Source organism: Belonocnema kinseyi, chromosome 2 (assembly GCF_010883055.1).
Source record: "Belonocnema kinseyi isolate 2016_QV_RU_SX_M_011 chromosome 2, B_treatae_v1, whole genome shotgun sequence".
NCBI classification, from domain to species: domain Eukaryota; kingdom Metazoa; phylum Arthropoda; class Insecta; order Hymenoptera; family Cynipidae; genus Belonocnema; species Belonocnema kinseyi.
This window is the reverse complement of record NC_046658.1, coordinates 40,407,497-40,422,815: the sequence shown is the minus strand read 5'-3', so window position 1 is coordinate 40,422,815 and position 15,319 is coordinate 40,407,497. Positions and strand designations below refer to the sequence as shown.

Below are 15,319 nucleotides of genomic sequence, written 5' to 3'. Positions count from 1 at the left end.
ACGGAACTCATTTTTTGTAACGTGGTAACAAGATGAGAATTGAAAGCAAACTGAATGTTAAATCAAAAAGCATGAAAGAGGGAGCTCTTCTTAATATGTTGATACCAAAATCATGTCGATACACCTTACCGACTGCGAGTAAAGCCACCCACGCTTTAACTTGACAGACTGTAAATCTGACACTCATAATTACTGGGGAATTGCCTTTTTAAATACTATTGCTAAGATCCTTTCTCAGGTCCCGTTGACGAGATTGATTGCGTGGGTCAACGAGGTAAACACTCTCCCAGAAAATCAGGCCGGTTTCGGGCCTGGAAGAAGTTGTATTGATCATATTTATACCCTAACTTCTTTAATTCAAATCCATTTGTCTATCCCAAAGCGACGAATCTTTGCTTTTTATATAGATTTCAAAAAGGCTTTTGACTCAGTAAACCACTGTCACCTATGGAGCAAACTTCTAAGGATAGGCATGTCCACTAAACTTATACGAATTATAAAAAATCTCTATGATAACGCTAAAATGTCTAATCGCACTTGCAAGGGTCTGACTTCGTCCGTAAAGGTAACTTATGGGGTGCCTCAAGGTGAGATCCTTAGTCCTCTTCTTTTTGCTTCGCTTACTCTCAGACTGACTCACAAGCAAAAAATAACCTTATTGTCCAATACTGTATGAGCAGTTTTTTAACAGTCAACAAAGCAAAATCAAACGTTATGGTATACCACAAAGGTCGGCCATTTGAATACAAATTCTTCCACGCATAGACTCAGCTGGAGGTAGTGAGCGAATTTGTCTATCTCGGTGTCAACACATCAGACTTGGGTCTTTTTTATAAAGAGTTCATGAAAAGAATGTCTGCTGCGAATATTGCTATGGGTGCTGTTTCCAGAATTTTATTTGCATCTAAATCTAATGCCTGGAAAACTAAGACTACCCTTTTTCGTAGCCTCACACTCAGTGTTCTTTTTCACGTAATAGAAGTCTGGGGATTAAGGTACTTTCAATCAGTCGAGAAATTACAGTACTCTTTCTTTCAGAAAATACTATGCTTACTAACATACACACCGAATTTTGCCCTCCGCTTAGAGACACGTAGATTACAGTTAGCTTATGATATATTTAAGTCAGCGCTGAGATGGTTGTCGAGGTTGTTGGGTATGCCTGATGATAGGTATCCTAAAAGATGTTTTCTTAAATTGAAGGCAATGTCCTTAAAACCTGATTGCAACCCAAAGTATAACTGGGTTCTCCAGATCGAAAATATGTTCACTCTATGTAACTCGGAGAAAATGTGGCTTGACATGGATTCTACGTCGCTCATTGAAAATATGGATGTTTTTCTAAATAACATTTCTGATTATCTCTGGCAATGTGACTATGAAAGATCTCTCCATTCAAGTAGTCTCCAAGTCTTCCCAAATCTTAAACTCTATCCGGACTTTCAATCATATCTGGATCTTGGATTACCTTTTTATATAACTTCTATTATTGTTGACCTTAGACTTCTGAGCTCTATCAGGGGTTGTATACGTTTTGGAGGATATAAATTTACTTATGACCCTGCTAGACTCTGTCCTATATGCAATCTGTCAGTATCAGAGGGCCTTTATCATTTGCTGGATGTTTGTCCTGCCTATACTGTCCCAAGAATATCAATCTTAGGTCACCTACCAACCACGACAGTCAACAGCCAGTATTGGCTGAATCTTTTTAACTCTAATTTTCCACACGAGCTGCGCAAAGTTGCATTGTATGTCCGGCAGATTCTACAAATAAGAGCATTCTTTATAGAGACGTAACTTTCTTGATAACCTTAAACACTTTTTTCACTCGTACAACTTTTGTAAGTTACTTCTTTTTATTCTCCTGCTTAATCTGGTTGCACATGATTTTTTTTGTCTATATTTGTATCTTATATTGTTACTAATCTGTATCGACCTTAGGTTGAAAAAACAAATGATTGACTAATAATAATAATAATAATAATAAATATTTATATGATCTAACTTGGCGAGTGCTATAAGCAAACATGTTATATTTTTTCTTCGAACATGATGTATAACTGCTTCCGATTACTAACTCGATATGAGTGTACTCTCAATTATTTCACTATAGACCCCAGTATTGTCCCCCACTCAAACCCAAAAATAATAATTTTGACCTCAACTTAGAAAAACGCGAATATCGCCTAAACTAAAACCAAACCTAAGGGAACTTTTCATATGGACGCCCACATATATTCCTAGCCAAAAATCTCAATTCAGTCTTATTTAACGGTTAATGTCGCACTTTTTAATTATACAGTATATTAATTTGAATAATACTGTTTTTCAAAATAATTGTAAGTCAAACATACTTGAACAGGCAGAATATTTTCGACATAACGGGCCATTTCAAAGTCCATTGGACACATAAAGTAAGTGAAGCCCACGTTCTCTGTGTGTAGGATAACTGCTTCAACTGTGTCTCCTACTTTTCCCAAAGTTGCAGTTTCTAAGTCTTCCATTGTGAAGCATGTCTTCTCTGTTAAAAAGAAAATTTCAATGTTACCAAAGGTGAATATGTCGAATTAAACAATTTTTAATTCCACTTGAAACTTTTAGGGTAAATAAATATTAACATTATTAGGGTAATAAATATTTCACTGAATATAATTAGGAAATGAAATATCTTTATACACTATTATTTAATATTATAACAATTAATACCTTCTTCCGCAGGAGTCTGTTTAGAAATTGGCATGAGTCGTTGCAGGACGTTTCCGTTTACACTTTCACTTGCGGTTTCCAGCTCAACACCATCTACAGAAAGTACATTTTCAGGAACAATTTTCAAAGGCTGCTCTCGGCTGGCTGGAAGCTTTTCTTTGGATAAAAAGGATTTTTTCTGAAACGCAAGCTCCTCCTCCACTTTCCTATAGTCGATTGAAGATTTCGGAAATCCAGTGCTTTTGTTCTGTTGTGATGCTTCAGTGGGCTTTTCTTGTTTCTGAGGAATATCTTGGCTCACGTTGTTCACATCAAATTCGGGGATCTGTTTAGCTGGAGAACTAAGCTGAAGTTTCGAAATGTCGGGCACATTATTTTTCGATTGTCTCAACGATTCTACATTCGACGATTCTAGTCTTCTGACATCGTTCGTCCGACTGCTAATTATGCTTCGTTGACTAACATTATTCAGTGCACGAGAGTTTTGAGTTGTGAGAGGAGAGTCTCTTCCTTTATCTTCCTGCTGTTTTAGACTGAAAGCCTCTTTCTTCATTTTATTCACGATATTCACTCTTTCTTTTAATTCAGGCTTCACAGGATTGCTAGATCTTGGCAGCTGATCCTTGACGTTCATTGTTGGCGAGATAGGATTCGGAACTCCGGTCAGGGGCCTATTGATAAATACTGAAATTATTTTCTTAAATTAAAAGTAAATGTAGTTTAGCTCAAGACATAATTCTTACATTAACGTTTGACAGTCAGTCTTGTGTTTCTCCCAATCGGTTTTTTGGCAAACCCGAGAGCAATAGAAAATGCTGCATTTGCCGCAACGCATTTTAGTTATAGTTCCGCATAACTCGCATCTGCCAACCTCATTTTTAAGTTGATCAACTCCAAACTCGTAGAGTCCCTGAAATAATTTAAAACCCATTGGAACTTAGATTTTTGCACATATTTGTTTACGAAGCTAAAATTAAAAAACTGTAGAATTTTAAAGGTTTGAAATTTTAAGAACTGACGATAATTCTTATTTTTAAATCGTTTTAAACTTTAAAGTATCAGGGTTTTAATCTCTTTAATTCTACAAGTACTCAAAAAATGTAAAGAATTCAACATAATTCAAAAGGCGTCAAGGGAACGTAACAAAAATTCAAAGTTAATAGAATCTACATCAAGGGAAGTTGATATTCAAGAAAATAACGGCTTTATGTTTGATGATTAAAAATTTTTTCTAATCATCTTATGTTGATATCAATTACTTTATCACTTATATCACAAAACTCGTATGAAACTTTGTAAAATTGAGAATTAACTTGAACACAACTGAATCTATATAATTTATTCAAGAGTTAAAAGAAATTAAGTCAATTGGAAGAATTCATAATCAGATGCACACCTGAATTGAGTAGTGATTAATCCGATTTTTTAGTTTATTTTGACTGTTCCTAAATTTACAAAGCAAATTATAAGAAATTGTTTTTAAACCAAGAGAAATGTTACAAACTCAGTATCTTCTTTCCAAAGCTTTTTGCATTCAAAATGTAATTAAAATCGTTCAAAAACTGTTACCAAGTATGTATTACTTAGGGGCTATGACGCGACATGAAATCCATAATTTACCCCTACTAAAAACAAGTCAGTAATCTTCACAAATGGTCAGAAGTTCTGACGATCTCTGAACATCCTGACCATTCTCGACAAGAAAGAGATATGTCAAACTGACATCATTTTCAGATTCACCTTCAGAGTTATTTAGTGTAAGTCTTAATATTTTTATGTAAATAAAAATAAAATATGCATAAATAAATAATATAAATAACACGTGAAATATAACAGGGATTAGATTTTATACTTTCATCTCATTAAATTCTTGGAGCCCTAATAAAAGCATTATATGCTTCGAACCCAAGTTCTGGCCACTTATAAAGATTTTCTCACAAGTTCTGACTGTACCTGACGATTTCCGGCGAGAAACGTAACAAAATTCGCCGAAAATGATCAGAAGTACTCACTTTTTTTCGAAACCTAGTTTTATAGAATGGTGAAACCTACGGGCAGTTGTCATTTCCTCCACGGTTACCTGCGTACCCTTCCCCTTCCAGTGTGCAGCGACACTACCCCTCACTGGATTCGCAGTTGCTCCAGGCCCACGATGCTACGTCCCCTTTAGAGATAATCCCTTTGTCTTCCAACTTATATCTATTCATATTTAAAGAATATCAGTATGTCCAAGAAAATCATTTAAATATACATAATTACATTATTTCCAATGTAATAATGTATAAATATGATATATGCACATTTTATGGACGAAAATTAAACAATTTTCCACTTTTGGTCAATTATACACACAATACAATACAGTTATAAATAATGAATAAATAAAAACAATAAATACAATTTTCCACTTTACAAATTATCGTGGATTAATAATTGATTCAAGTTAACAAAAGTAAGTGTTTGAACAAGTTATTATTATTATTTATAAAAATATTCTCTTACAGTTATTCTCGTATGTTGCCGTTTTTTCTAAAAAAAATTCACTTTTGATCCACTTTTAAATTGTAGTGAGATAATAATTAATTAAGTTAACAAACGTAAGTTTCGGCCCACAACGGTGACCCTTATCAGTGAGTTTTAATCAATCTGCGAAAAGTACATAACGTCTTGTAGGTACGCAGGTTTACAATTGGAAGTGTTATCCTTTGTTTAATATCTCAGTTTCTAAATTATATACATTATTTAACTTAATTTTTTTAATTTTATTTAATTTTATTAATAACTATTGATAAATCATTGAGTATTATTAAGACAATGTATTTTAACAAAATACAACATTGATGAAAAAAAATTAGAATGTAGTAGTAAAATTTTTTAACAAATTTTTTTAAGTTGTCAGAAAACATTGCAGTTCTTTTAAAAATGAACCTGTAGTAAAAAAATGAAATTATATAAAACTTTGTAGTTCAATAATTATTTAAGTATTCTTTAAAAAATATTCTTTTCTTAACGACAAAAAGTTTATTTTTAAAGGCGAACAATTATTGTTACTTTTACAAAAATAATTCTCATGGATTAAAAGGAAAATTATATAATTATATAACTACAATGCTCTTTTTTACAAATTTATTTTTTACTACAATGTGATTTTGGAAATGCTTTCTTTCATAGAAATAATTTTAAAACAAGAAACTCAGTAAATTTCAATTTAAAAAATTGAAATTATGAACATTTTGAAAAATTTTAATTTAAATATTTTAAGAGACAAAAAACTTTGTTAAAGGAAAATTTGTGTATAAGAAATCGAGGAAACATTTTTTTAAGTACAATGTTCCTCGCCAATCTGTATTTCTACTACTGTGAACAAATTGGCATCAACTTTTCGTTGATATAAGGAAAAGAAAAGTTTTAAAAAAATATTTGAATAATTATTTAGCTACAAAGTTTTTTTTTAGTTTTGTATTTTTACTACAGAGTGGCTTTCAAGAGAACAAATTTGACTTTCACAGATACAATTCCTCATCACACCAGAAAAATTCATTAAATAACACTATTTCTCTTATACATAAAAAGCTGGGTTTAAGGGTTTTAATACAAAAAATGGGATTTAATATACATCGCTAAAAAATAATTGAAAGTGTTCTTTGACTGCAGTGTTTTCTGAAAACTTTAAAAAAATCAGTTTATAAATTTTGTTACAAGATTTTCCTACTACATTTTAATTGTTTTTTCATTAGTTGTTCTTCGTTAAGAGATTTTTTTAAAGAATAGTACTTTCAATTGTAAAAGAGCATATCAGCAAGAAATTATGTACTTTTCACAGATTTAAGAAAACTCACTGATAAGGATCGTCATTATGTGCCAAAACGTTTAAAAAAATAGTCAATTGTTTTCGTTTCGCTTGACTCTAAACTCTAAAGACAACAATGTACATCAACAATTTCTACAAAACTAAGTTTTGAAGACCAATAGCATGACCCAGCGATTATCAAGTTATCATTATTTTAAATAATATTCTCTTAATAATTTTCGAAAAATGCGGTTTTTTTCTTAAATTTTCAACAGCTCTACCAACGAAAAAACAATAGAAAATTGATTGAAAATTGATTGATTAACTCAATGGCAAGGAAATGGGTAATTTGAAAGGCAAATGCATTATCTTTATGGGGGACTTCACATCGAGGGCCTGAAGCAACTTAGTATCCAGTGAGGGGTAGTGTCTTTGCGTAGTGGAAGGGGAAGGTTCGGCAGGTAGCCGTGGAGGAAAAGACGATCGCCCGAAAACTACAGGGAAAAGTCATAAAAAGTGGTACAGAGAGGGGGAAGGGTGTTACAGGATGTCGGAAAATTGCGTTGATTAATTTATGGATGACCCATGAACTTCGCGATCAAAATTTATTGCCGGTCGAGTGCTCTTATCCCTAATCTACGGAGGAATTGAGATTCCATTTTAACATTTTCCTACAAACGATTTCCGACGTAATCCCTATTAAAACTACTTGAGAACAATTTTCCAAATTTTCAGAGATCTGAGCAATAAATGGAAAGTTGCAGCGCTTCGAAACGCGCCTCGCCACGGCAGCGAGGCCATTCACTTGAAACTTTAAACTCGATTATCTCGAAATGATGTTTTTCCAAAAGTGCATTTGCCGTGACCGCGATTGCCGAAAAACCATTTGCCCGATCTTCTTCAAATTTTTTTTAATTGTTCGTAATTAATGTTGTCAGTACATAAATGATTCCTTTTTTATGCATACATTTTTATTTTGCAGATAAGAATTTATTAATACAATTTTTAGAGCTAAAAAAATTGATTTTTTGGGATAAACGTTCCCGTATGTAGAAAAAAACAATATATTTATTTAAATAATCGTTTAAGTACTAAGAATGTCCCTGTACTAATGACATTTTTTGGATTTTATGATTTCAGTTGACCTGATGGACTTCCATCGCGGTCACCGCAAGCCTCATAAAAAAGAGGGTTTCGGGGAAAGGGCCATAACTCCGCCAATTATAAATATTTTTTCATCAAATAATGCTTGTTTTTTCACTGAAAAATATACCATTACAAATTACAACTTCGATGTTATAAAATTATTGCCACGTATCTTTGAAAAAATCCAAACTTTCCTCAATTTTTCCGCACAAGAAGGTATATAAACCCTTAAATGTACAATTTTAAGTGTTATATATGTTTGACAATCTGGTCTGATTATTATTATTTAAATAAATATTAATAATTTGATGAAAAATACATCCTCTGGAGCTAAAGAGCTTTCATTTTTAGGGTATCGTAGCCCCAAGCTCAAACACTTACAGATTCAATCGGGTATCCGTCCGTCGTACTTTTTTCCCGCCGACAGGGTAGGGTGGGATAGGAACAGGTAGAATCCGATAAGATATGATCGGCTCTGAAAGAGAACGGTCAGATAGGAATGGAAGGAGCGGATCCTAAATCCTGTACGCTCATGCCCTTAATGGACTTTTTCAGTATACAACAATTTGACAACATTGGAAATTGTAATTTTAGATGTCTACATCTTGTCTTTTCTAACCTGACCTAAAACTTTCGAAATGCTCAAATCCAATTTTGGTGGAAGACAAATATCATCCATCACTGGTGATATATTTTGAGTTATCCAAATTGGGAAATCGTGATTTCAATTTTGTAATGAATAGTCATTCGAGCAAATTCAACTCTAAAAAATGTAATTTCTCTGCGCGATATGTATCATTATCGAACACTGATTGGTCCGTGCTAAAAATATGTGACACCCCTGGTCAGACTTGTGACATATTTTATGAAATCATTTATGAATTGTTCCAAGAGCATATTCCGCTATACAGGCCCACAAAAATTAATAAATATCCCTGCTGGTACATATCTGATATAATGAGGGGTCTGAATATTAAACGAAAGTTTTATGAAAAATGTAAAAAATACAAATCAAGTATTATCTTTGCTCAATTTCAAGGTCTTATAGCAAATTTAGAGATTGATATCATCAGGGCATATGAGAATTATACATTAGGAGTTGAAAGTGCCTTGATAAGTGATCCAAAGCCCACCTTAACACGAATACCTGGAATTATGCACCATGAAGGTCAGCAACCTGAGTCGCAGAATGATATCGTTGATGCCTATGCTGACTTTTTTAGTGGTGTTTACAATATCCCTAAGAACCCAGTCGTGTCTAATTCATCTACCGAACCTAATATGCATCTTTTTGGGGATGTAACTCAGATATACCCTACTCATATAATAAAAGCAATTAAGTCCCTTCCCTCTAAAAAGACAGCAGGCCCTGACCTCATACCTTGCTATATCTTCAAAGACTGCTTCTGTCCTAGTAGTTCCTTACATAACATAGCTGATATTCTTAACTACAGGCCTATTTCTATTTTAAATAATTCGTCTAAAGTATTTGAAATCTGTCTATACGACATTATCTGTGTGGCCTTTAAACCAAAGTTGTATCATCTGTCCAACATGGTTTCCTACCAAAAAAATCCACTGTATCCAATCCTATCACTTTTTTTCAGCTTATCTGTTTAAAGCTCAATCAATTTGGTTAGGTGGATGTAATATATACTGATATTTCTAAGGCATTCGATCTTGTTGATCATGGGATACTACTTTCGAAATTAAAGAAACTGGATATACCTGATAATATCATTGCACTTTTGAGGTCTTACATCTTAAATAGGAAGAATTTCGTGCATTACGGAGGACATAACTCAGCACCGTATTTCCCCTCATCTGGCGTACCACAAGGCTCCAATTTAGGCCCTTTACTATTTGCAATATATTTTAACGACATGGGGACTGTGTTTGACGCCATAATCTCCTACCTACTGTATGCAGGTGATACCAAGATCATCTTGCCCATATCTACTACCCTAGACTGTGAAATTTTGCACAAAAACCTTGAGTATTTTCAACTCTGGTGTATTGATAACTCATTTGATATCGATACTGCAAAATGTAAAATCATAAAATTCACAAGAAGAACTGATTTCCTGAAATATGATTACGAGATTTATATTGAAATACTAGAAAGGGTATCTGTAATATCAGATCTAGGTATAAAATTTGACACAGGCCTTACTTTTATACCCCAAATAAATAATTTAATCTCTAGCACTAATAAACTTCTTGGTTTTATCCTACGTACATGCACGAACTTTAAGTCTACCAAACCGCTTCAAATTGTATTCAATGCATTGTTAAGATCGAAGCTTGAATATGCTTCCATTGTATGGTCTACACAATATCAAAAATATGTGACTGCGATTGAAAAATGTCAAAAGAGATGCCTTAAATTCCTAGAATACAAGAGGAGTGGTAACTATCCGCCACAGGGTTCAGATTATGAGCAACTGGTACGGAGATTTGATGTATGGACACTGGAGAAAAGAAGGACATTCGCATCTTTATTATTTTTATTTAAGGTAGTTCATAATCTAATCGAGTGTCTATACATCTTCTCTTTGCTGCCATTGATATATTAATTAATGCTACTACGCAATAGAAAGTATCATAACTAAGCTACGCATTCCAGACTTATACATCACATTTTTGATAGAAAAATCGACGTTATTATTTGTGATTATTGATTATATGATTCGACTGACTCAAAATATACCATTTAGGAATTATCTTAGAAATTGTATAAGTTAGCCCTGTTATTGGTCCACGTATTGGCAATATTAGTAAACGATCATCTATTGTACCCACTGACTGTTGGGCTTCTGATTTTTCAACATAAATAAGTAAATAAAACTGCAATCACTAAACTTTCAGGCAGACATAAAAATATGAAAGCTAAAATTTTTAAATACTATATTAAATAATCTACGAAACCCTTTTTTGTAGACGCATGTCACATACTTTGAATAATTGAAAAAAAAATTTGATTCAATATTCTTAACTTTTTGGCAACCACCTCTATATGATTTTAAATACAGATTCTTAGCAAAATTGACAAACTTGGACGACTTATATACCACCTTATATTCGACTGGACATAAATTTCCAAGCTTTTTGCATTTGGAAGCCCACTTCAAAGGTATCAAACTTAATAAGAGAACTTATCAGTATTATTAAATTTAGAACTCGAAAATAAAATAAACTTCGAACTAGAATTACTAACGTTTGAACGTCTCTCATACACAGCAGAAATACTATCTTCTATTCGAGGGTGATAAGGTTCCGGGATCTTGTAAATGGTGTATCCGCGACCCATGCAAACGTGGCGCCTACCGTCATCAGTAACTTGAAGTTTTCCCCTATAAAATCACAACGATAACACAGTCATAGTTAGATAACTGCAGGATATTCAAGAATTTCAAAATATATAGATAGGCATTAAAGCTAAGAAACAAACTTGAGAAAAGAGCGCCAACATATTTTTTACCTAAAATTATGCGAAAAAATGATTAAATATTTATTAATTGTTCAAAACACATGAATATATAATAATATATCTATAAGAAACTTTTTATGCGTTAAAGTTTGTTTTTATAACGAAAAAAGTTCAAAGTTCCTCTTATGACAATATTTTGATTTTCAAAGAAACTTAATTTAGATTTTTTAATGGTCTTCCAATCTTTGAATTTGAAATATCAAGTCCGAGTTGATCCGAATCGAACATTACTTAAAATTATTATAACTAACCTAGTCCACAGTAAGTTTGTTTCTGGACATGGTACCGGATTTTCAAATGGGTTTAATGTCCGGGGATCTCGTTCTGTTGGATAAAGTATCTCATCCTGTTCATCAAATGGAGGAACCATGTGCCGAGAGCGCAATCTTTCCGGCAAAGGAATCTCCAATTTTCGATGCGGTACGTTGTTGAGCTGACTACACAATGAAAATTCTATTAATTATTTCTTTATTTAAATTTTGAATTTTAATCAATCTAATTTCTGAAACATACTTGATGCCACCCGAGTCTCTAAAGTCAGGTGCCTTGGTAGTTTCGATTGGAAGTGAGGAATCCAACACATTGCGTCTCTTCCAGTCCTCAACATTTTTTGTCTGTCTTTCTTTTGAGAACTCGACTTTTAAATGTAAAGGACTTTTGTCATCCAATTTTCCAATAGCAAGTACTGCTTCTCGGTGATTTCTATATGTCACATACGCCCAACCAGCATGGCGAGGGGATAAGACACCAGTAACTTCACCGCATAAATTAAAAATTTGCCGAATGCCATCCTTGAAATAAGTGAATAAAAATTATAAACTTGACTACATGTTTATTACGTAATGAGAAAATGCGAGCGTTTAATCAAAATACCTCATTTAGTTCGGGTGGCAAGTTCGACACGTAGAGTTTGTATTCAGTTTTTTCACTGCAACAGAACGAAAAAGCGAAAAAAATGTGACTGCATAACATTAAGCGAGGGAACCCGGGTGAACTCAGACTACAATAGCTATAAATCAACGTAAAGCTCGAATTTTTTAGTGTGAAAATAATTTTCTTACCTGAATCCATTTGAGTGTCTATTTGTTCCCAGTGGCCGTTCGTTCTGGGATCGATTTGCTAAACCAGCAGGAAGGAATGCCATGTCTTGAAATTATAAAAAAAAAATCACGTTAACTTGAAACTCACAGAGAATTAGTTCAACAAAAACAAGCAACAACGTATTCCGGCCTCGCCTCACATTGATTTAAATTTCGACTTGACCGTCGCGTAAATATTAGCAATCATTCAACTATCGCGTTAGTGTTGAGGAAATGCGAATTCTTGTGCACAATTCAAAACCCATGACAACTCCCAAGAGTATAGTCAATCCCTACATAGCGCAGTCCTCACAGGAAAGGCGACTCAGGCTATGGGGCACCTGATGACAGCAAGAAAATGGAGATGGAGGACTGCTTATACCAAGCTCCCCGACAACACTGCCGAAATAACCATTCTTAAAAAGAAAAGAACTTTGGCTATTAAATGTATGCCAATTGAGTTTTTGTCATGGTTGGTGACTACTAAGTGTTCTGGAGCGCTAAGCTTATCTTTGTTTTTAACTATCTTTAGCTGTGAGATGATGGATTCTATCAGTAAAGTATATTTGTAAAATTAAAAAAGCAGCTCTATTATTTATTGGGGTTGCTGCATGTTTTTAAATATCTTTTTTTCCCTTGTGAAATTAAAAGAGCACCGAAAAAAAAACGTAATCACTTAATGAAAAAAATTTGTTTAGTAAGTGCATTATTTATATCTTTAAAAAAAGTAATTTTTCATTTTTTTGCGGATATATGAGGCATTACTAATTTTCGAGCACGTATAAATGAACATTAGTTTAATTGGCGTAGTTGAGGGGATACATTCGGACTCCAAAAAAATGAGCTCGGAATTTATGAGCACTCCACAGATACGAACGTCCCAACTGTAAAGGATCGAGCGGAATTTTCTCTTCTCTATCCCTGCCCTATTTCATTGATGCTAACGGACCGCGACTTTTTCAACTGAGCATTTACCGAAAAGTGCGGGTCTATTTGAAATAAATAAATACTATAAATAATAATACAGATAAATATATAAAACAAATTTTCACTTCTACGAAATAAATTAAATTCAATCTAAGGAATAGCTAATTTCTTAAAATAATTTCTATTAATGTAATATTACAAGTTTATACTTTCTAATTTTAAACAGACCCGCGCTGTTGAAAAAGTCACGGTCTGGAGAGTCAAGCGCATGCGAGTGCGCCCTGCCTTGAATTCGAGATGCGCGTACGCGGTGTAGGCTTGTGTGCGTTCTCACACAATAACCCCGAAATCTAAACGTCGCAAGAGTCGGATCCCCTTTCACAGTCGTCTCTTTGAAGTTCCCAGTTCCTGAACCTCTCGTATTTTTGGAATCCGAGTGTAATTTATGTGGCCGCTAGTGATTGATATAAATATGATGTTATGTTTACCCTACCGATAGAAATCTCTGAGTATTCTCAAGCGAAATAGCCTGGCCCATTTGAGCCTATAAGCAGAGTCGATTTAAATGATTTAGTCTCTGAGATAGTCTAAGACGCTAACCCGACTCTCCCTTTTTAAATTTCTCTTCAAATTATTAACACTTTTTTTTTAATTGATGAATTTTCTCATTATACTAATATACTTATTTATAATTATAACTTATATACTAATATACAATTTTCGAGTTGAATTCAAAAATACTGTCTTTATTAGCGTATCGAATTCCATTTACGGGAAACGTTGTATTAATTCCAATTTTAAGCATTTAAAAAAAAGTTAGATATCTGAAATCATCGAAACCTGTAGATTTCGAATTATTATGTTTTAGGCTGTTAGCTGTCAAATTTAAAAAATCTAGTTCTAAATTTTAATCCTAAAGCTTAACAAAGGACCCTCGAGTGTCGGCTACTTTGTTGAGATAGCCTCTCTCCTTGCTATTTATGATCGAATTCTTATTTCAATGTCAGACTCACTGCTTGTTATTTATGATCATATTTTTATTTCAATTTTGAAAAGGACATTTTAAAGCCTTCAAAACATTTAAACGAGTTACCTGGACCTTTAAATATATCTACCTGTGTGCCTGCGGAGAATTTCTCAGAGCTTTTCAGAGCCTTGAGTATATTTAGCATATACTCTGAGATTTCTATCGGTAGGGCATAAACAGAAGATGAGAATCATTTTTACAACAGGCTTTGGCTCAGACTGCAAACTCTTTGCTAAAATCAATAAGGAGGTCTTAGATGAATTCGGTGTTGCGTCGCAAAACAAGGTTAGATTCAATTCTATTGGTGACAGCTGAGTGGAGCGCCATCTCATCTCCATGATCGAGATTCGAAGATGTCCATGATGAAGAAACCCATCAGGGGAACGATATGAGATTGCCCAAAGGTAGACAAAGTAAAGGCATTGAAGCTACCCTACTCAAAGAAAGTCAGGAATCGTCACAAATATTCAAAGTTCTGATGATTTCTGAACATCATGGCCATTCCTGACGAGTTTATTTCTAAAGATGTTAATTCACAAGATATTAGGTAGTTCATTGGCTAGGATCGCAAGTACGCCAACTGAAAATAATTGAAAATGAAAAATTAATTTTTTTAATGTTGCAGAAACACACTGTAAAAAGAGTGGTTGAAAATTTCAAGTCGATTTGTAAACGTTTTACTATGATTCATGCGTTAATTTTACAAGTTTATTGTGAACTTGCAGCGATTAACAATGCAATTTCACAATATTTGTATCAATTTTACCGGAAAAGTGTAATATTACCAGAGGAATCAATGGACATAAAAATAACAGTGAATAACGTGGTAAATACAACCATTTTATAATCGATGTTATTATACACTTTTATCAAGTTTCTTTAAAATCACGAAATGTACTGTGATCTAATTCAAATGAAAAAGTAAAAAAGCAGAACAATGAACATTTCAGCAGAATTTTGTAATTCCATTGCAGAGGTAAATAAATTCGCATTCGGCACTCGAAAACACAACACGCGTTAGCGTGCTTTTTATGTATAGAATAAAGTGTATTTTAAATACGAGGGTAGTTCAATAAGTCCTTAGAATGAAGTATAAAAACAATTTTTTTTGGGTAAATTTTTTTTTATTTTTCAACATAATCTCCTTGGAG

The 15,319-nt window shown here is 33.5% G+C and overlaps 1 protein-coding gene across 2 annotated transcripts in view; it reads right to left on the bottom strand.

The window, feature by feature from the left end:
• The window catches only part of LOC117167777, a 44,708-nt gene that overhangs the window by 21,335 nt on the left and 8,054 nt on the right, over positions 1 to 15,319 (bottom strand). For both annotated transcript variants that reach the window (XM_033352949.1, XM_033352948.1), the window contains 8 exons: positions 12,197 to 12,281; positions 12,009 to 12,063; positions 11,649 to 11,926; positions 11,387 to 11,572; positions 10,863 to 10,998; positions 3,453 to 3,619; positions 2,710 to 3,380; positions 2,358 to 2,524 (listed from right to left, as the gene is read on the bottom strand). In XM_033352949.1, the coding sequence (XP_033208840.1) occupies positions 2,358 to 2,524; positions 2,710 to 3,380; positions 3,453 to 3,619; positions 10,863 to 10,998; positions 11,387 to 11,572; positions 11,649 to 11,926; positions 12,009 to 12,063; positions 12,197 to 12,279 (1,743 nt within the window). In that variant the 5' untranslated portion in view covers positions 12,280 to 12,281. The remainder of the gene's footprint in view (positions 1 to 2,357; positions 2,525 to 2,709; positions 3,381 to 3,452; positions 3,620 to 10,862; positions 10,999 to 11,386; positions 11,573 to 11,648; positions 11,927 to 12,008; positions 12,064 to 12,196; positions 12,282 to 15,319) is intronic.